Source organism: Hippopotamus amphibius, chromosome 8, assembly GCF_030028045.1.
Source record: "Hippopotamus amphibius kiboko isolate mHipAmp2 chromosome 8, mHipAmp2.hap2, whole genome shotgun sequence".
Taxonomy (NCBI): domain Eukaryota; kingdom Metazoa; phylum Chordata; class Mammalia; order Artiodactyla; family Hippopotamidae; genus Hippopotamus; species Hippopotamus amphibius.
Genome location: NC_080193.1, coordinates 130959910 through 130983688, shown reverse-complemented (window position 1 = coordinate 130983688; position 23779 = coordinate 130959910). Strand labels below are relative to the sequence as shown.

General features: G+C 32.4%; 1 protein-coding gene across 1 annotated transcript in view; it reads left to right on the top strand.

Moving 5' to 3' along the window:
* Positions 1-23465, top strand: part of UBR3 (ubiquitin protein ligase E3 component n-recognin 3) — a 223694-nt gene extending 200229 nt beyond the window's left edge. The window contains exons 34-40 of the mRNA XM_057747121.1: positions 28-152; positions 4346-4453; positions 4579-4704; positions 15331-15510; positions 19914-20123; positions 20675-20814; positions 21108-23465. Of these exons, the coding sequence (XP_057603104.1) occupies positions 28-152; positions 4346-4453; positions 4579-4704; positions 15331-15510; positions 19914-20123; positions 20675-20814; positions 21108-21225 (1007 nt within the window). The 3' untranslated portion in view covers positions 21226-23465. The remainder of the gene's footprint in view (positions 1-27; positions 153-4345; positions 4454-4578; positions 4705-15330; positions 15511-19913; positions 20124-20674; positions 20815-21107) is intronic.
* Positions 23466-23779: the final 314 nt, after the last annotated feature.

Below are 23779 nucleotides of genomic sequence, written 5' to 3'. Positions count from 1 at the left end.
AATAATGATCTTTTCTTTCTCTCGTAGACCATTTCACCTGCATTGTGAAGGTGCTTTTTACCCTACTGTACACACAAGGTCTTGTGGCACTTTCAGTTAAATGCAATGAGGAGGATAGGTCAGCCTGGAAACACACGGGAGCTCTCAAAAAGGTTAGTGTCTTGGCTGAATTTGTCATTTAGTGGTCTGGTGAATTCATTGAAGTTTGTGATATGAATGAATGAGATAAGATATTTGAAAGGCAAAATGAGTTATTAACAGTATATTAACTGAAAATGGAGCAGCTTCAGCTAAAAAAGTTAAAAACGTTTTCCTTGCACAATGAGGTCTTCTGTAGCTATCTCTAAATCTTGGCCTTTTCCCCTTTGTATCTGGACAGTTTTGTTTTGCTTTTGCTGCAAGCCTTAAACTTAGAGAAGTTATAAAAATTGTATCAACACAGTTAGCAAGTAATGAAATGTATTTAGAGTTACCTGTTTTACTTATCTGTCATCTTTTCTTCTCCTTACCTCATTCCCAATCACAATCTAAAGATTGCTTTTAATGCACCACTTCTGGATTTAAAAATCCTACCCTTTTCTTAGTTATACCTCTTTAAAAACTACTTTTTCCCCATGTTTAAAATATGTATATATAATATATGTATATATATATATGTAAGTTCTTAGTAAATTTAAAGGCATTCTCTTTAAGTTAAAATTTTGTGAACAGTTTAGAAAAATTGTGCAAGTTTAGTTAAATGTAAGTATTTTCAGTGGCTTGGAAACAAATGAGATACTATGGAGCCAAAGAACTGAGTGAATAATTTGGCATAGAGATAGGTGAAATAAGAAGATTACTTCTGTGTTTATTTGGGGAAGTTGGTAGGAAAAAATAATAAGTATAGTGTAAATTGAACCTTTTGTTTGGTTTATAGACTCTTAAAGAGGTTTTAAATCTCATTGAAAAGTTTCTTTTAAAATCATATCTACTTTTATTAAAGAAGAGAAAACCAGTTATAGATATTGATACATGCAATATATTCAATATAACCTTCACTTTCATCACATGATTTTAGTCCCAAATCATGATTTTGTGTACAAAAATTTAATGTACTGACATCACGAAGTTTGTTACATCTTAATTTAGAGATACTGGTTGTTGGCCTGGAACCTGAGTACTAGGCCAAGCTCCTACCACTACATCAAGATATTACTTTTTTGTTAAAGACATTAAAAACTCTCTGAACCTCAGCCTTCTCACAGGTAAATAAGTTTAGAACATAAGTATGATTTATAAGGGGCCTTTATTTCTAAAATTCTGTTATTCTAAACAACAAAATTAATTTCTGTCTTTTCCTTCAGTGATTTTTTTCCCCTCTTTGTTTCTAGTTGATTCTTGGATACTTTTGCCTTCTGCAATTATCTTTCTTTTTTCTAAATATTCTTTCAGTTTCTCTGAATGCACTCTGATATTTGGATTGTTTGTATTCAAATTAGGTATAACAGGTTACTATGCTGTGTCATTGTTTGAATGTTTCTTTAGTAAGTTGTCTAACCATGAAAAAGTACACATTTAAAACATTTTCTGATATAATTTTGGTCTAAATCTATTCATCTAAAATGAGACCTACTGACAGAAAATTAGACAATTGTAAATCTATGATGGAAGGAACATTAAGTAATTTAGGTAACTGTTGTGTCAGTTTTCTTTCTCAATTTGATCAGTTAGCTGTTTTAAAAAATACTTAATAAAACATTTAATATAAGGCAGATTCTTATCAGAACATAAATTAGAAATTTATGGGCATATAAACTGCTTTAGTGAATGAAAACAAAAAATTACATTTTGTAGGTTGGTTTGCCACAGTTTTAGCTTTTTTGTTTTTTTATGATAGATCTAAACATTTAGATATAGGATTGTAAATAATAGCAACAATAATATTTATAAATAATGAAATATCTCTGTGATTTCTGCACTCTGTATCAGTCATTCTTTTAAAAAATTTCCTTCTACCTTTAGTTCTTTCCTCCTCTCTCTCACTTTCTTTCTTCCTTCTTGTCTTTCTTCATTGAGACTCACTCATTCATTTCATCCTTGTAGTTCCTTATCCTCAGGTATGATAATTCCAGTGAAAACAGATCTAATCTGGTAAAATAAAATACATAGGTACTGTGTATTTTTCAGAGGGAGTTTAGAGTTAATTTGATAATGAGGTTTAGTTATGTTGGAAAAATCATCATTACAATTAGCGTAAATTGTGTTCTTTTGAATACAGTTAAGAGTATTTATGCCAGGATTTCTTAATCTGGGGTCATTTCCCCTTGTTTTGTTTTGGAGAGTAGGATCATAGCATCTAGCATATACTCAAAGGGCCTGTCACCCCCAAAAGTTTAAGAAGCACTATAATTTAGACAAAGCATCTACCCAGCACAGGATCTGTTGCATCTCTCAACCCTTAATTCTTTTCTTTATTTAACTCACATACCTTTGCCACTTCTCCCACAGGATTCTTCTGATCATGATCCTAGTCTTTCATCCATGGTCTTAGAAATCCTCTTCTTAAGCTTTACTTCTTTTAAAAAAAAAAAGCTTTAGTTCTTAAAGCTTATCTTCTTAGCTTTACCAAAGAGCCTACTCTTTGCTTTATTCAAATGTTGCTTGTATAAAATATGGTTTCCTAAGACTTCTTATGTATGAAATAAAATTATTTTCTTATCTAATACTCTTCTGGTGGGAAGAGTTCTCAATACAAAGCAGTGACTACTACATTATATTTGACTTTCTGATCTAATACCTCCTATGTGTAAAAAAAAGTACTTAAAATGTATTTGATAATAATAATTTAAAAGTAATTATTGCTCAATAACTTGGTTGGGTGATCTGAGTATCATTTGTTTTTTATTGGGATATTTCCCCCATAAGTCAGAAAGTATTATACTTTTCTGTTGTTATGCTCTATAAATCTTTTACTCAGAAGAGTATATTGAATTAGGCTTTCAGGCTGTCTTGTATATTTTTACAACTTTAATATGTCACATTGATTAATAAACAGCAAAATAGTGATATTGTTTTCTTTTGAGTTGCCTATTCAAGAACCGCTCTGATTAAATCAATTCTAAAACCATAATATGTTGCTGTTTTGATATTCAGTAGGGTATTGATTCTTGCAAATTATATGTAACCTACAAGTCATCATACTTGGCAAGTGATCATCCTGTTGATTAATTAGGCAAGGGTGGGTTGGGTCACATGATATAAGGATAGCATAAAAGATATAAAGCATAATTCCTGATTTTTTTTTTTGAAATTTACAGTCTAGTTGAAGAGAGCACAGTAACATGTAAGAGAGAAAGACAGTATCGTCAAGTAACAAATACTGTGATCCTGACCATCAGTGCCTTAAAAATTCAGGATAAACTTATATCCCATAGTGTTTACTCAATTCTTATATTTTATTATTTAAAAAATATAGTTAGTAGAATACACATCACAATAAAATTATTTATCATAATTTATACTCTACTGTAATTTGCAACAACTTTTAATATCTCAGTGAATATAAAAAGTGTATTTCTTTCTGTGCAAAAACCTTATTGAAATAAATTTAAATTTATAAATAGCCATTATTTTTCCTTTCTTACAAAAAAGTAGTCATTAAGTTAATTAATTTGTAGACTGTTATTTAATGTTATCTGTAATTCTGTAATAAACATATGATCCTATTTATTTTTACATTAGATTGTTTAACAAATTCCTCAAAGGAATTTTAGAAAAATTGTAAAAGAAAAAAATTTGAGGTTCGTGTTATAGTTCATGCATTTGTATCACTGTAATGAGTGTAGATATACCTTTGTTAGCTTTTTTCACACCACACTATAAATATTTTTTTGTGTAGATCAAATTTGTCATATTTACTACCTATAAAATATTCTGATATGTCATAATATAGGTAACTGCTTCACTTTTGTTGGTCATTTCTAATTTTTCACTATTATAATGCTTCAGTGAATGTTATGGGCATAAAGCTATTTCTTTCTTTTTAGATTATTTCCTTGGGAAGAATTTCCAGGAGTGAGAATTACTGAGACAAAAGATATGATTTAGATATGTTCATTTACACATATATTATGTAACTTATATGCTGTCTTTTAAAGAAGTATTGGAATAGCTTTAATCACCTGCCCAATTTCATTGTGAATCCAGAGGTATACTGTTGTACACAGCTTTCGAGAAAGTGAAGTTTACATGCTTGAAAAGTAATGTAATCATGATTATACTCTACTCATTAAAAACAAGCCTTTCCAATGTAAATCTTTTTGTAATTTTCAGTGAGTAATGGAATTAATTTTTAATTTTTTTCCAGAATACATGTGATGCAGAAAAGTCTTATGAAATGTTATTGAGCTTTGTGACAAGTGAACTATCTAAAGGAAAGCTATACCGTGAAGAAGGAACTCAGGAGTGTGCGACGGTATGCTCTCTCTACCACCACATGTAGTGGTTATTTAAAAATTTTTTTCTTGCCATTATGGACATTACTTTTTAAGCTATGTCTGTTATAGAATAAATTGTTCTGACTTTCTTTTTTAACTTTAGATTAGCCCTGTTGCTTGGTCTCCTGAATCCATGGAAAAATACTTACAGGACTTCTGCTTACCTTTCCTCAGAATCACCAGCCTTCTTCAGCACCACCTTTTTGGGGAAGATTTACCTAGCTGCCAGGTATAATTTGGGGTAGAGAGTAGAGCCTTTTTTTTTTTTTTTAAACAATTAGCTAATTTTAAAAAATATACTGACATGTAATACTTATATCTGTTATATATCCAGAACTGTCATACAAGTATATGTTAGTCTAACTCAAAGGAATAAATATTTAGAATATTTACTATTATTGTTACTTTTGTGTTTGTTAGCATCTACCCATTTTTGTGGTAATATTACTAGTATTTGATATTAGAGGAGTTTTGGATTAGATTTGTGATAATAAATGCCCAATACTTGAACAGAAGATAGTATACATATTGATATATTTATCATTGTTTTTGTCATATTGATATATTTATCACTAATCATCACTGGCTTTTAATATCCTTTTTAAAGGGTGTTATGTTGGCCAGCAAGCTGGTTGTTTGAATATCTATGGCATTTATGTAATTTTAGAATTGGGAAATATTCAATTTATATCCAGTTAAAACTTGGATGAATGAATTATCACTGGTTTAATCTAGTTTGTAAAACTGTGGGTCAGTGTGAGTAGGCAAGAAAGTGACAGAAAAGGAAACCAGAAGGTAAGTAAACCAGACTGTGTATATAGGATTATGACCCTGTGTTTATAGGATTATCTGCCATTCATTTCCAGGGAATTTGAGATGAGAATTAAGTCACTTATCGTATTTATGGTCTTTTGAAGCCTGCATGTGGTATATCAGAATTAAGTCATTGACTCTTCCTTCTCTCTTAAATAATTGACCATTGCATTAAATAGTTTGGATTCCTTCGTTTTCATCAAGTGAGTCAAGATAAACTCTGCACGTTTGTCCCCAAAACATTCTATTTAGAATTCTAAGATACTGAACAAGTTAAAAATATTCATCCATTAGATATTTTCTTTCAGAATTATCTATTTTTAAATTTGAACTTAAAAGTGTCTTTCCTTCTGACATATGAATGTCCTTAAACATAGAGAAGGTTAGCCTTACAAAATCTACTACTTCCTTCATCAACTTTGGTTTCTTCACATTTAAAAGCCAAAGACTGTGATTCTTTGTGTTCTTGTTACCTTTGTGTTCTTGTATTCTTGATTTATTTTGTCATTTGTTTTTATTGAAGGGTATTTTTCTCCCATAAATTTAAAAGTAACTGGAAGCAGAAGTTCTTGTATTGGATGTTGAAAGTTAGTCTGGGGCTTGGATGTACAGTCATGCCTATAGTAGAGCACTGGGAATATGCTTAGACCAAGTAAGAAATTTATTGATTAGGAGGCATGAAGAGGATTGATGTGACATAATGTCAGAAAGATAGATTAAGGGGAAATTGTGACGGATCTGGAATTTCACATGGAAGAAATTTGGACCACTGAAAGATTTTAGAACAAAAATGTGACACGATTCAAATTTTACAGCATAAAATCTCATTCTAATATGACAGTTGGTGAGCTCTAAGGACTGGAGGGACTAGGAACAGAAAAGCCTGTTGGGAAAGGAAATATTAGAAATAGAAGAGGATAGGGAGCAATTAAAGATTTTGGAGATGAAATAGTAAGGATTTGACAGCTAGTTGAACATGTGGGAGTCAAGGGAGAAGAAAGAAGCATACCGTACTTGGGTTTTGAGCCTGGGAGTTTTGAACCTAATGGTACAGTTAATAGGGGAGGAATACGGAGCAGTTTTGTGGGATCCCAAATGAAAGTATTTTGCATAATATTCAATTTGAGGGGTTGGTTGGACTATGTAAGTGGATATTTTCAACTGAAGTGAGAAAAGTAAGATTACAACTTTAGCTAGAAATTTGCTCTTTTTGTTTAGATTTCTGTCATCTGTGTAATCTTTTTTTGCATTTACATATGTATGTAATACATAAAAGTGTGTGTAATTATAGAAATATATGAATATATAATATAGAAATATAAATATACAGATAGATATTTGCTTGCTCTGATACTTGATTCACTTTGGCTTTTTTGTTTCTATTAATCATGGTAGTATGATATAGATGGGTATAATGTTATGCATACTTTTAACTTTTGTGGATTTGACATTTTTTTCTTTGTCACTTTCTTTCATTTGGAGTATTTTGTTTCACCCATTCATATCTCATACTTTTGTCTAAAAAATGTTTCATTAAAATTTATTCTTTTACTCCCTCTGATTCGATTTGCAAATCTACTCATTGAGCAATTTTCCCTTAATGTTTTCTTCTGTATTTCTCAAAGTTAACTCAAGAATGATCCATTCACTCTCCCCCTTTGTTTCATATGGGGGAGACAGGACTAAACATGTATTTGCTCAGAGATATTTACAAAGCACTTTATAATGACTGGCAGTTTCTTAACCAGCTTATAAACTAGGTTTCATTTTACAGTAAGACAACTGAAGGATGAAGGCATGTCTAAGCTAGTAAGTCAGTTAGAGGTAGAATTTACCTCATTCATCTAATAGTATTTATATTGTTCCTTTTGTTCACTTCATCTGAAATTATCTTTTCATTTTTGAGAGGAAAGATGGAGGTGCATACGCATGGAATTCAGTTGATCACACTCCTCTGCTTTGGCGTACCAAGTATAGTGCCTCTAATATTACTCTCCCTTTGTTCCCCATGATATCTTATCCATTACTTCTCAGAAGTAATGTGTATATCAGTATAAACTGCATATAGTGTGATTTTGTATTTGTTTAATTTGTATAACTGGTATTATGCTGCAAATCTTGTATCTTTCTACTTTTTTCCTACTAAATATTATATCATTTAGACCTAATCATGTAGCTCAAGATAATTCTTTCTTATTTCTTCATAGTGGTATTCTAGTATATGTGTATTCCACATTTTACTAACTCCTCATTGGTGAACATCTAGGTTGCCTTCAAATCTTTGCTACAGTGAAAAAAAAAAAAAAACTGCTACAATGGGAACCTAATGTTTTGTATACTTTAAAGTTTCTCTCTATACCTAGTTATGGGATTTGTGGATCCATAGGATACATTCTGCCTCCTTGCATTCTAACGTGGCTGCTCAAGGTTCACATTCCCATTTGCGGGTTCTTGGTTTCTGCCCTATACTTGCCAACACTTTTTATTATCCAGTGTTCTAATATTTGCCAGTCAGATGGAGGTAAAGTATATGCTTATAGTTAATTTAATTTGCATTTCTCTAATATAAATTCAATTGATCACCTTTCCATATACTTGGTAGACATTTAAATTTTCCTCTGTATTATTCCCTATTCGTGTTCTTTGAGCATTTAAAAAAACTGGGTTTTCTGTCGTTATCTTGCTGCTGCTTTGCCAGTTTTGCAGATATCTTTTAGGAACAGAAATATTTAATTTTAATGTTATCAGACCTATCACTTTTTTATTTATGACTTATGCTTTTGGAATCTTATTTTAAAAATCCTTCTACAGTCTGAGATTATAAAGTTATTTTATATTTTCTGCTATTATTGTTATAGTTTTGTCTTTACATTTTCATTTTTCATTTAATCTGGAGCTTATTTTGTACTAAAATAAAGATCTAATTTTTCCTCCATTTGATGAGACAATTTTCCTGAGACTGTTCTATTTATAAAATAACCTTTTCATACTAATTTCTGATGTTAACATGTTTCTGTATTTCTTTATTGTGTATTATTGACCTATTTGTTCCTATACTAGTAGCACACTCTTAATAACAATGGTTTTATGATAGATATTATACCTGGTAGGGTGAGTTTCCACTTCTTTTTTTTCCTTCTAATATATTTTTGCCAAATTCTTTTTTTCTAAAAAATTTTTTTTCTGGTTAGCTATATATGGACCTTTATTCTCATATGTAAATTTTATATCAGTTCACAAATTTCTTTCCAAACTCCTACAAGCTGTTAGATGAGAATTTCTTTGAATGTATCATTTTAAGGCATTGAACACAGTTTTAATATCCATTTTCAGTTCTTTTAATATTTTCATAGAATTTTTAAATCATCTTAAAGTCTGGTATTTTTTATAAAGCTGATCTAGAGGCTTTATGGTTTTAGTTTCTATTTAAATGATATGTTGTTTTCTATAACATTCTCTGATTACTCCTTGCTGGTATAAAATAATACTATTGATTTTTATATGTTCTTGTGACTGAGCACTTGCTGAATTCTCTTATTAATGCTGATAGTTTACCTGTTGATTCTTTTAGGTTTTTTGTGTATCATATCATCTGAAAACAATGACAGTATTGTCCCTTCCTTTCAAATCTTTATTTCTCTATTATTGTCTTAATGCACGTTCAGTACTATTTTGAGTAGTGAAAGTAATAGACAGTATCCTTTTTTGTGCTCTACCCCAAAGAGGATGGTTTTAAAGTTTCCTGTGTATGTCTTTTTGTTTGTTTTATTGTAAATGGAATCATTTAAAATTACGTTTTCCAATATGTTGCTGAAATGTAGAAATCCAGTTGAAATTTTTGAACATTAATCTTCTACATTTAGCCACCTTGCTAATGAATTCAGTGATTATTTCTAATAGCCAGGAGACTCTTGCGTTTCAAAATACATTTTTTAAGCTCTTTATTGGAGTATAATTGCTTTACACTGTTGTGCCAGTTTCTTCTGTACAACGAAGTGAATCAACTGTATTTAATGATACATTTTTTACTTTTTTTTTTTTTTTTTTTTGGGCACACGGGCTTAGTTGCTCGGCGGCCTGTGGGATCTTCCTGGAGCTGGGATCGAACCCGTGACCTCTGCATTGGCAGGCGGATTCTTAACCACTGTGCCACCTAGGAAGCCCCAATGATACATTTTTTAAACAAACATTTTGGTAACCATGGGAAATCATGAAGAATGTTACCTGGTATATGTTCTGACACAAAAACCTGCTCTCCACGCTAATCTGTTAGACTTTCCTAATTTAGTTAAATATCTTAGTCTGACACTATTTCTGCTACCATATTAGGGCTAATTATGGTAACCCATGTGGTTCTTTTTATCTTTGCACCTACTTAATTGCATCTTCTCTTACTTATACTCTAATTCTGGAATTCCTAACAGAGGGACTGCAGGTAGTTTTTGAATTCATAGCATTGTTGGTAAAATGTTTGTGTGTGTGTGTATTTTTCTTGGAAGAAAATAGTTATCAGGTTATTATAGGTGGATTTTCCACCCACCCTCCAAAGTTGTAAGACTACTGCTTTAATATATCTCCTTTAATCCTTTTGTCTTTCTTCTATCTGTCAAAGGTAGTTTCTCGTCGAATAATAATGATAGCTAGCATTTATTGTACACTGACTATATGCTAAACACTCTTTTAAGTGCTTTGCATTTAAATTCATTTAAGCATCACAATAACTGTGAGGTAGCTGTTATAATCCTCATTTTATGGACAGGAGACCAGAGAGATGAATAACTTGCTTCAGATTCACAGCTAATAAGTAAAGCAGCCAGAATTCAAACACATTTAGTCTGAATGCCAAATCTGCACTGTTAACATCTGAGCTATGCTGCTGCTTACTACACAAATCATTTTTTGAGGAGTACAAGTAATTTTCTTCTAGTTTTAAGTCTGTAAAAGACACTATCTTACTGCATATTATACTCTCTTTGATCTCAATATGAATACTCTAAAGACATTTCTTTAAGTATAATAGTATAGTGATCAATTTATTGATAGACAAATAGATATACTGGAATAGCAAACAAAGGTGAAAACATCTCTAGTGTCCACCAGTGAGAAACTGGTTAAATAAATCATGGTTCATTCACACAATGGCATAGTCTTTAGAGGAGAAAAGAATAGAAAGTTTTCTATATGCTAATATGGAAAAATCTCAAAAATATATTAACCAAAGGCACAAGGTATGCTTATATTAAATGAAAATAAAGGAAAATTATAGTATTGATATTTGCTTTTGTGTGTGTGTGTGTGTGTGTGTGTGTGTGTGTGTGATACTTTGGAAAAATACATGAAAAATTATGGTCCATTCTTACCAAGGAGTTGGGTGAGTTTGAGATTTGGATAGAAGGGAAAAAAGGATGGTGGAGGCACTTTTTAAAAAACAGTACCTTTTTATACTTCTTTTTAAATAGCGTAAATATACCACTGCAATAATTAACTTTATAGCAAGAAAGTATTTATTTTTTGAATAGGTAATGTATTCCTATTTTTCAAAATTGAAAAGGTACGAAAAGATATTCTATGGAAACAAGTCTCTGTTTTACCCCTTTCCCTAGCCACTTGATTACTGTCAGGTGCTATCAGTTTCCCCTGTATTATTCCAAAGAGATTTTATGCATATACAAGAAAATACGTGTGTTGGGGGGAGGGGGTTGTTGTTGTTTTTTTCCAGTCCTCTTTTTATACATTGTTCTTCAGCTTGCATTTTTTTTTTCCCTTAAGAGTGTAGTTTGGAGAGCATTTCATATTCAATACATAAAGACCTTCCTCATTTTGTCTTAGAATATTTCAGAATATTTCATTGTATGATATGCCAGGATGTATTTAATTAGTCCCCTATTAATAAACGTTTGGGTTGTTTCTAGTAATTTGCTATTTACAAATGAAAGCACAGTGAATAATAGTACACACAAGTTATTTTGCATGTTTTTTATTGTATTTGTAGGATAAATTCTTAGAAGTGGCTAATACTCCATTGTATGTATGTACCACATTGGGAACCTGCTGTATAGCACAGGGAGCTCCGCTCATTGCTCTGTGATGACCTAGATGGGTGGGATGGGGGTGGTGGTGGGAGGGAGGGAGTATATATATACATATAGCTGATTCACTTCATTGTACAGCAGAAACTAACACAACATTGTAAAGCAATTATACTCCAATCAAAAAAAAAGTTTATATACACACACACAAAATTCTTAGAAGTGATTTGCTGTCAACATTTGCATACTTTTGTAGTTTTGATGCTTATTGCCAAACCGCCCTTCATTGAACTTGTACCAATTATGTTAATACTAGTAACGTGTGAAAGTTTCCCTGTACTTGTATCTGCTTAGTGTGTTATCATATTATTTGATCTTTGCCTCTAGATCTTTGGTCTAGGTAAAGGGGTTTTTTTTTGTTTTTATTTTTTGTTTGTTTTGTTTTAAGGTAATTTCACTTTGCATTTTTCCTAAGGTTGAGCATTTTCCTTATGTAGGAGCCATTTTGTTTTCTTTACTATGACCTACTTGTTGCATAATACTTCTTTTGAAAATAATTAGGAAATGAAAACAACTGGGAAAATCATTTAGTATCTGATCTTTAAAAAAATATCTCATGAGTTTTTCTTTGTATAGAATAATCTTCCACTCTCATCTATTTTGTTCGAGTCAAATAATAGGAATGAGAAACTTTTCTTTCGTTTTTTTCTTCTTTTATAAATTTTTCCTCAGGTTTCTTTCATTTTAGTGACCCACGTTTGGACTGAACATTTGCTTCATGAGAGGCAAAGTAATCCTGAAGTAATCTGTGAATCCTGGGGCAGGGGGGTACATTTATATAGATCTTTGTTAATTTTTTCAGTTGTTGGATTTCCTATCATGAAGAAGATGAAAAGGTTTTGCTATTTTCCTACCATTAGTAGTTCGCATTGTCTCAAGTAGTTTTTATGCCTTACATTAGAACATAAATGCCCTCTCTCAACAGAGCAGGAAGATATAACAATTGTAAATATATATGCACAAAACAATAAAACCCCAAATTACATGACACAGAAATTGACAGAAATGAAAGAAGAAATAGATAATCCATAATTATAGCTGGAAACTTCAGTGTTCTTTCTTAATAATCAATAACAAGTAGACAGAAAATCAGCTGGAATAAATGAGACCTGAACCATACTTTCAGTCAGCTTGATGTAATTGACATCTATAGAATACTGCACCAAACAGTAACAGAATGCATATTTTTTACAAGTGCACATGACACATTCACCAAAATATACCATATGCCAAGCCATAAAGCAAGTAGAAGTAAATTTAAAAGAGTTGAAATCACAAAACATATTTTCTTACCACACAGAGTTAAATTAGAAATCAGTAACAGAAATATATAAATCCCCAAATGTGTGAGAATTAAGCAGCACAATTCTAAATAACTTATGTATCAAAGCAGAACTCACATAGAAATCAGAAAACACTTAAACTGAGAGAAAATGAAAACATAGTGTAGCAAAATTGTGAAATGCCAGTAAAATAGTTCTTGGGGAGATATAGCTTCAAATGCTTATATTTAAAAAGAGGAAAGGTCTAAAATCATTTATCTAAATTTTTACTTTATGAAACTAGAAATGGAATAAACTAAACCCAAAACAAGTAAAAAAAGGAAATTACAAAAATCAGAGCAGAAAGCAATGAATAGTAGTGGAGAAACAGTAAAGAAAATCAGTGAGTTCAAAATCTGGTTCTTTGCAGAGATCAATAGAATGGATACACCTAAATGTCAGAAGCTCAGCTGAGCTGGGAGAGAGGGAACTGAGCTGCTAGGTACTGGAGTGACTGACTAAAGCAGCAAGCCGCAAATGAAAGTTAAGCCTTTAGTCACTTACTGTGATAGTATAAGCAAGAGACTAAAACTAGAGAAAATGCTGATTGCCCATGCCATCACCTTCACAGAATGAAATGGGATACTGGGTGAGAATCAGGTAGATCAGCACAGATGTGGGGATCTGTTAAGGGAGCCTCAGATAGACGGCTCTTGCAGTGTTGTGAACTCTGAGGTGGAGGGGTGGTGAAGGGGTAGTGATAGGAGTGGAAAAGTACTGGCTACTGAGTCAGAGTGGGGAAAAGTTTCTTCAAGGTATTTTTTTCCCTTCATAAGGTGGCCTTGGCAAAAGTGTCATAGTGACCGCTGCCCCAGCCCTCAGATGAAGGGGCCTAGGAATGTAAATATGTGAAAGAGCATGACTGGCCAGGGGGCCGGAGACCGTGATTGCAAATCCCTTCAGAGACTGCAGTGCACTGACTGTGTGCCAAGTCTGGTGGAGGGAGAATACTTTTCATCATGAGGCCTGCAAAGTAAAACCTTTGTAATTACTTATAGTTAGGCCTAAAAGAACACACATAGGTTTTTAACCAGGAACCAGACTCCTCACTAGGTTGATAAGAAAAAAAAAAAAGAGAAGATACAAATTACCAATATCAGGAATGAAGGAGGAAATATTCCAACAGAACCATAAGAGTATATTATGAATAACATTTGCAAAAATTTTTGATAATGTGGATAAAATGAACAAATCCTTGAAAGAGACAAATTACTGAAGCTGACTCAAAAAGAAATAGAAAATTTTGAATAGATCTATATCGAGTAAGAAAATTGATTTAGTTATTAAACTTCTACAATTATTATCCTTCCAAAGAAGGAGATCAACAACTTTATAACAACAAAGATAACATCATGATGAATTCTGTGAAAAATTTAAGGAAGAAATTGTATCAATATTATATAAACTCTTTTAGAAAACAGAGGAAGAAGGGACACTCCATATTCATTTTATGAGGCCAGTTTTACCAGTACCCAATCCAGGCATCATGAGAAAAGAAAACTACAAACCCGTAACTCACATGAACATAGAAGAAAAGCCTTAACAAAATATTACCAGTGAAAAGGATAATACACCGTGACCAAATGGGTTTATCCTAGGAATGCACACTGGCTCAACGACAATAAAAAATCAATAAACTTAATTCACCATATTAACAGAACAGATTTTTTGTTTGTTGAATGTCTACTATGTGCCAAGTGTTGGGAGGACAGAGCCCCTGCTCCCAGGGACTACTCCCATAGTCTTACAGGAAAGGCTAATTTATTTTTACAGTAATTCATAGAAAGTATAAATGCAAGAACTGAAGTGTTTACACAGTATGGATGTATTAACTTTATCTCAGTGGAGCTAGGTAGTTCAAGGTGTCATTAGGGTCAGGGAAGGAGGAGCTGGAATTTGAAGGAGGATAGGAATTGACCTAGTGGAAAGTAGACTAACTTGCCTCCTAAATGGATTTTCTGTTAAATAGAGGGGGTGGGGGTATATTTTGGTGTTTATAAGACTAACAAACTCCTTTAAAAATCAGCTTTTAAGATATGAGTCCTTGGATCACTGATGCCTCTGGTTCTGTTATTACTGAGTAGAGCTTCAGATTACCTGGCACTTAGAGCTCTCAAGTTTTTAAAAACTCCACCCTCTTTTTAAAACTGACTTTGTTTCACACTCATTCAGGATCCAGGCAAATTATTTAGCGCTGTCTATTGTGAATTCTGTGTTTTCACTATCATTCTTCTTTATCCACACCGACAACCTATGTCTTTTTAACCAAAAGTCACTTTCACTTTGCCCCAAATTAACATTTGCTTTCATAGAGTAGCTAGGTTCTATAGGCTCTATTCATCCGATATGTGACAACACTATTTTTTAAATAAATGTATAAATGAATCAGAGGCTATGGCACTTAGGAGTTAAATTTCAAAGAGAAGTATTATGGAAATATTGGATATAACAGCTGAGAACCTTTTCCTCTTTTCTTTGCTCCTCTCACTCCTTTCACTTTATTTAGTTGACTCAGTTAAGAAAGTTTTCTTACTGTCCAAAAGTAATTGATGAGAATGACACTTAAAATATCTATACTGGGAAATGTTGATGATGAAATGTCTTGAGAATTTTCTATTTCATATCTAAAAGGAAGAAGAAGAATTTTCAGTTCTTTCCAGCTGCCTGGGACTTCTGCCAACATTTTACCAAACAGAACATCCATTCATCAGTGCCTCCTGCCTGGATTGGCCAGTTACAGCATTTGATATTATATCTCAGTGGTGTTTTGAGATAAATTCATTTACTGAAAGACATGCCGAACAAGGAAAGGTATGTAAAAAGAGTGATACTCACTTGCTCTAGTGGTGACATACTGATAGTTGAGAGTGTAATGAGGAATTTACAGTTTCAGCTCATCTGGTCTTGGTAGTATTTATTAAACTAATTTTTAAAAAAAAATAGTTTACTTATATTTACTTATGAGTGTAAAAGCAGAAATGTTTCAGTTAACATTTAGTTAACAAAACTAAGGTAGAGTATGTTACTTTTCGTTTGTTTTAGGTCATCAGGGTTTTTTGAATACCTTAAATAGTCATAGCACTAGACTTAGAAGATACAAAGCAATTGTAAGATAGACAAGGAACTTGTAAGCTTGTTAGAAAGAGGACTGTCAGATAAAAACTAAAGATGTGGACTAGCAGATCTGAAAGGTCATGTCTTTAAAATTTGCCTATGCTGCCAGCTCTATTGGTAAAGGTATTGTGTTGGAGATGAGTGAATTGGAAAGGTGGAGTGAGGCAGTGGTGGGTGGCTCTTCGTGCCATGGTTTGGTGCTCAGACTTCTATCTCGAAATACAGTTTTTGAGAAATGGAATAACATGATGAAAGTAGTATTTTAGGAAGGTAACTTTAGTGGCTTTTTAGTAAGTAAAATTGATGTAAGGAGAGAGGGAACCCAGAGATTATTTAGTGGTGAAGAAAATCTGGACTATTGTTTTGATAGTAGAAATTAGACAGAATATAACCAATGCAAGAGACATTTGAGAAGAATATATAGGCCTTGGTGTACATGACTTTTTAAAATCTTGAACGCAGATCATCAGAAGAGTAGTAACTAGTATATATAGTTCTGATAGGAACCTGCACCTGCTTGAAAACCATTGATGATGGATGCCCCATTGGCTATGGAGAAAGATAGGAGTCTTTGCGTGGCATTCACCATCTTGCTTGCCTTCCTAACCTCATTTCATACCACTTCCCTGGCACCACCTTGCTCAAACCACAAAAGAATATTTCTTAAGTATATTATGTATTTTTTAAACACCTGTGCTATTGCTTATTGCTGTTACTTTTATTTAAAGCAGTCAGTCTTCCTACGCTTCTCCTGTTAAATTAATCACCCATGAAGGCTTTGCTAAGATAAATGTTACCTCTTCTGTAAATAGCTTTGTCTGAGAGTTCATCTCCCTCTATTGTGTGGCAATACTTTGGCCACTGTCTCTAATAGTTGCCATGTTTACACTTTTGTTTGTTTAATGTGTCTGAATGGGGACTCTGCAAGGCAAAAATTTTCTTGTTTGTTCTTGAATCCCTAGTTCCTAGGAAGTGCCTGATATAGATTAGTCAGCTAATAAATATTTGTAAAACAATTAAATGGTGGGTTAATGTCATTGGGAGAAATAGAACTGATGAAAGGGGAACCAGTTTCAAGAAAAACGAGAATTTTAATTTAACGTCAGAGGAATAATAGAAAAATTAGTATTTCAGATGGAAGTGCCACTAGACTTAATTCTTAAAACATTGAAGTGAATAACAAAGGCAAGGTAAGCATAATTAATAAATGTCTCTGTTTTTGTTCATTTTCATTTTCTATTGAAATAAAGAGATATCTCATTTTATACTTTTTTTTTAAAAGGAAAGGAAAATTGAAGAAGTTAATTGAACCTTGTATATTATGTGTAAAAATATTTTCCTATCTAGTAATTGCTTTATTCACAATTACAGCTATAATCTGAAGGTATATTTTGATGTCTGAAAACCTGTGAGGAGTGTCTTGGAGTCAGAGTTGGGTATCACTGCAGAACCAGGACAGGAGAAAGTGATGCGCATACTTACAATTATTTTGCCTTCATATGGGCCATGGGTTAAACAATAGAGAAAAATGAAATCACTTGGTAGTATTAAAGAGCAAGCCTACATTTTTAGTTGAGTGATTATTATTGAGGATATTGTTGGAAAATAAGTATTTATCATTTAAAAATATTTCATCTTTTTGTAAAATTGAGTGATTATTTGTTTTAGAGTCAGAACAGTAGAGATATATATATATATATATATTTATGCTTATGCAGAATTTTTATGTTATGTGAGTGCACCCCCATCTGACCTGCATCCCTACTCTTGTCCCTTCACTCTGTTTTATCTCTAACCTCAACTCTGTTCATTTGTCAACCAGATTTTTTTTTTAGCCTGGAACTTTAAATTTGAATAAAGAGATTTAGCAAGATAAACAGTGATTGGAGCTGAATAGTGCAACAGCTTGCCTTGAAAGATGGTCTGAATTACTGCTTCTGCTTTCTTGTATCAGCTAGGATTCTTTGGTTGCCAACAGACAGTTTGGTTACAGACCTCTGGTTTGTTTTCTCTGAAGAGCTACTGCTAGATGACTCCACCTCAGCCACTTTCCTTCCCTATGTATATGCTCCAAATTCAGATTCCTGGGAGAGAGAATCTGACTGGCCTGATTTGCATCATATGTACACCCCTGTGATGGGGCAGGATCTTGTGATGGGGCAACCCCATCAGATCTGTATGGAGCAGGAAAAGAGATTATTTTCCAAAATAAGTTGTAATGCTGTTAATGTAGGAAGGCAGATAAGGTTGCTAGACAAATTGGAGAAAACGAACACTAGTGGCCCACTGCCTTCACGTCTTGCCTCCGTAGCACATAGACACCCTTCTTTTCATTCACAGAGTTTCATTTCTTCCCCTGTTTAAAATGGATATAACTGTTCCCTTTACAACCACAGATGGAGCCAACACTTCCAAAATACCTAACCTGAAGTCACATCCAATAGTTACATCAAGTTTCCGTGAATCCAGAGGCTCTGGGAGATGTCCATTCCTTCTGTGATTTATTGTATTCACACCCCAATGGCCTGGAAAGTTTTAATTAACACCTTCTCACCCTGAATTCAATAGTAGGAGAAAGGAAAAGAGAATGAAAAATATTGCAAAAATATATGCCACAATAAGCTAGAAAATTTAAAATTAATCAAAAAACTGTGGCTAATATACAGTCAAATATATGACTTTCTTCTTTCACCTTCTGTGACCAGCACCTCAGCTGGTTGGATTTGTTTGAACAAAGCTGTGACCCAAGCTTTATTCTGAGCTCAGTGATTTATCCTGTCATGCTTATGTAAGGCTGTAATAGTTTTGTGTGAAATTTTTACCTTTCAAGCTTGAGACGTGGTGGTGGTGGTGGGTTTTTTTTTTTAATCTCTAAGTTCCAGACATACTGCTGTCGTATTTGTATTTCACTTGATAAGATCAGCCCCTCCAGACAATGCTGTAAGCGATTCGCTTTCTTTTCCTAGTGGTATAGGGAATCTAGAATAGTTTTTAATTCAGTGGAACTATTATTATATTCCCTGATGGAAGATAGTACACGGCTTGCTTGCAATAGTACTAAAATCACAGAAGAATCCAGAATCCATATATAAGCAACCTATTACAATATGCAGTCTTTGGAGCTCGGGGTTGGGCACTGTACTGGCAAATAGCGTATTGTAAGCCCATATATTGTCTTTATCCTTGCTTCAGAGGCCACTTTATCCATGAACTTATTGATACACACCAAGCTGGATACTTAGTTATTGCATTGATTTAGATGTATTATGGTTTAAGTAATGTGAGAGGATCACCATGTGAATTGCCAGCCTCTGTCCAGTTTCTTAATAGATTCATACTACATTTTGTCTGTTTTAAGTGTTAATAAAGTAGCATCTGAAAAAAAATTAATGCTATTTCCAGTATTTTTATATAACTGCAAAAAAAAAAAGAACAAAATAGCCTTTGGGGAAATTTAACTCGGTTTTTTTTCATACTCACTGAGAATATTTATGAAAAGAGTTGTAACCCCAGCACTAATGAATACAAAAGATCTTAACAGCTTGAGGTATAAGATTTTTCATCTTCTAGGAAGGACACTCTAGATTATAAAGTATTGAAATAGCATTATTGAAATGAATTATAAATGAAATAGCATTATTGAAATGAATTATAACCATGATCTTCCCTAAAGAAAAAGCCAATAAATTGTTTATCTAAGAAAGGTAAAAAACTTCGTTTTGAAACATGTGTAACTATTTCAAATTATGCATTAGGAATATTTAAAAACAAGTACATCTACATATATTTTTCATGCATGCTTAGTTATATTTAATATTTTCTTTTAAAATAATACCAAATTTAAATGTTTTAGGGTGCTTAGTCTAAAAATACATCATGTTGTAATTGAAAATTATATTAAAATAGAGAATAGTAATTGTTGAAGTACTATTTTAGTCATTTGTAAAATGGAAATGGGGAAGAGTGTTAATAAAGAAAATAAGCCACATTCTTGGAGACAGATTTTCTTTTCTTTAAAAAAAGGCCTTTTAAATAATAAATATTTTGTGTTAATGTGTTAAATATATAGGACTAATGAATATTTTTGAATAATGTTTTAGGCCTTACTTATCCAAGAGTCAAGATGGAAATTGCCACACCTACTACAGTTGCCTGAAAATTATAACACCATTTTCCAGTACTACCACAGAAAAACCTGTAGTGTCTGCACCAAGGTTCCTAAAGATCCCGCCGTTTGCCTTGTTTGTGGTACTTTTGTATGCCTGAAAGGACTTTGCTGCAAGCAACAAAGCTACTGTGAATGTGTCTTGGTAAGCAAGAGTAAATATTATAAAATCTATGAAAACTGAAACCTTATATCACAAGGAAATGTGGTATATATGGGCAAGCCAACTCTTCAAATTTAACTGCTCTTTGAATTAAATATACAATACATATAAGGATCTTGTTTTAAATTCAGTAGAAGGGTGAAAACAAAAACAGCAACAGAAAAACACCTGGGGGTTTATTTAAGTGAGTAAAACTTTTCATAAGTGCAGCTTCAGTTCCTCTCCCTATTCCCCCTGCCCTTTAATGGTACGTATGTTTAGATGTTGTGCTGTGAAACAACAGTCATATATACTGTTGTAGACACTAGCCTCTGAGTTAGGTTAGGTTTTAACTGATTTCCTACGTAATTCTTACCCAAATTCTTCCTAATGTATTGTTAATAAAGTATTAAGAATGAGTTAATAAGTTGAAGTTAGATGAAATCTGATTTTAAAAAATTTAAATATTTTTGTATTATTTAAAAGACAAGGCATTCTTGATTTTGTTATAAAGTCCGTTTGATAAGTTCATTCATCTATTTTTAATTTTTTAGCATTCTCAGAACTGTGGTGCTGGAACAGGAATTTTCCTTTTGATCAATGCATCAGTGATCATCATCATTCGAGGCCACCGCTTCTGCCTCTGGGGTTCTGTGTATTTGGATGCTCATGGAGAGGAAGATCGAGATCTTAGGTTAGATGTGCATGAATACATCCACATGTTTTATTGACGTTTGGCCAGTAAGAGTAATATGCCATTCCTGACTTTGTAATTATAATAATAATAATTTTTTATTTCTGGCAGTCATTAATTTAGAGCTATTTCTATTTGGCGGGATATTTTCCCCATCCTCATGTGAAGGAAATATGAAATAAACCAAATTACTATGTGAGATTTTTGCCATGAAGAATCTGTTTTTAAAAATGTGTGTGAAATCTTAATTGTATTATATTATTTTTAATACTTTTTTTTCCTTTCTATTCTAGGCGAGGCAAGCCTCTCTACATTTGTAAAGAAAGATACAAAGTTCTCGAACAGCAGTGGATTTCTCATACTTTTGATCACATCAATAAAAGATGGGGTCCACATTACAATGGGCTGTGACTCACCACCTTAGCATTGCATTACATTATTTTCATTAAGAATTTATCAACAATAAGCTTTAATTTAATTTTGGGGATTAACGCTTTTGCTGAGGGAAAGAAAGAAAACATACATTATAAAGCCTTTCCAAAATTAGGTGCTTGGTAATCACATCATTGGTATAATTTTTTTTTAAGTATCTGGAGAACATAACAAGTAACAAGTTAAATCATTCTTTAGTGGTCCTTTTTTTGTTTAAGTCGGCAATTAATAAGAAGCACAACTTGTTGACAAACTCATTTAAAAATAATTTTCCCAACAATGCATATCTGCTATTCATTGATATTTAGAGTGGGTGTGATTTATTTAAAGTTTTACTGCTTCTTTATATCTGTGTGTTTTAATTTGCATCTGCTAAACATAATGCATCCTTTCCGTCTGCCATTCTTGTGTTGATTTGAGATTTTTGCTGTATGTAATTAGAAAAAAATGTAAAACATGATTTATGTGAAATATTGTATAGTAAAAGTTGGTCTAATAGTAGAACTTTACAATTTTTTCTTATTGTGAGGAATCTGTTAAAAGTTTAAAGCTTTGCTGAAAACTTAATTCATTCTCAGGAATTTCATAAATATTCTCCCCAGGTAAATAATTGAAATAATTGTAAAATAAGTAGATAGCTGCTGTTAATATAATACAGTACATTTTGGGGGACATATGTGTGGTTAGGGGAGTCCCTAAAAATCAAAATTTGCTGTTCTATTTGGATGAGTTACTTAAGGTAGTAACAAATAGGTAAAATCAGAAATTTTAAGAACATACACATGGCAGATTTTGATTCTGTGCATGCCCACCTTTTATTACCAAACAAGTTTTTGTTTAAATGATTGGATCGGAAAAATGCTCTGACTTCCCCACAAATGAAGCATAGTTTTGGAACTTTCCTTATCAGCTCAAGAGGTTCATCTATATTGTATTTGTACAGTGTAATCACTGCTGTTTCTGCTTGGTTTTCTAAAAGGGGGAAAAAAAGGCTCTGGTGATGGTCCTCGTGAATGAGCTGTACATCTGCATTCTTGTTAGAAGCTGCTGTGAAAAGCAATTTATGTTTGTAGGGTTTTTAAGTCAGTAAGAATGGAAATGATTGAGCTAAAACCCTCTCTGTACTTACAGAAGGAAGATTACAGAAAAGCATGTTATATATTGCTACCAAGATTTTTCTTCCAAATGATTCAATAATTTGATGATTATTTAATATATAGTGCTATCAAGCAATTCCTGGTACTTTGGACTTCCATGGCTTGTTATATAAAATTACATTTTTACATGTAAAAATAAACTAAAAAACATCTAATGATAAAATACAAAAATAAAGTCAGATCTGTGTTCTAAAAATTATTGGATGACATGATATTACAGGATATAAAAATGGACATTAAATGATGGACTTGCGTTAAAATAGAACAGTAAATATTCAAATGTGTTCAAAAAGTCAAAAAATTGCCTATAGCTCTACAATAAAATACATGGAAATAGCTTGCTATTTTTATATACATTTCCAAAATATTAAGATAACTTTCTGAAAGACTAGAATGATTCTGTTTAATTAAATAGCTGTTCTTTCCAACACATTGCTACTTTTTAAGATACTGTATCATAAGTTCAGCCTGTCATATTTTTTGCATTGGTCATTATGAATACCAGACCATTTGTAAGTGTGGTTGAAGAACAAAATGCTAATTTACATCTCTAGTAAATACTGTTACAGGATTCATGAACTTGAATAATTCTACAGTTTGAAACTCTGATGCTATATATACATGGTATAATGTACTCAGACTTTGATTACTGCATATTTAAAATGGAATGTTTTATGGTTGTGCATATGGCTGTGAAGTGAAAATATTAGCCTTAACATTAAAATTTGGATATTTGATAGTGTTTATTTTGATATTGGTGAATTAGTCACCAGTAAAATTTTAAAAAGCACTTGGTTGAAAATTGTACTTGAATTACATACATGCATGCTGCTAAACTAGAACTTTAATTTTTCCCCCATAACTTTTATAAGTCCCATTTATAAACCCACTTTTAAAAATAACAGGTCCAAGTTAGAGTGATGTGTGTATATTATTCAAAAAAATGTACTGGTGTGCTATCTTGTATGAATGAGCATTTAAATACAGTACATTACTGTAGAAGCTAAATCAATCTTTATAATTAAGCAGAAATTACGAAACTAGGATTAATCAACATTGTAAGATATGTTAATAAAAACCTACTGTCATTTGGTTTGTGAAAGGTCCTTAAAATGTTTAATTCTTATATGTTTTTCTTTTTTTCCAAAGATAAGGACAATAATATACGTAAGTGACCATAGATGAAAAGATCAAAGTGTAACATAATAGTTGATGTAAGGTGGAGTTAATATAAAGGGTTTGCTTTTCCTTTAACCTTTTACTTACAGAGCTAGTTCCTGTTTCTTCTGCCTTTGTCTCATAACTAATGCAAAGCCTTTGCTAAGTGTTGTATGTGTTTTTAGAAGCAGGAATTGGGTGAAGGGAAAGGAAATGGG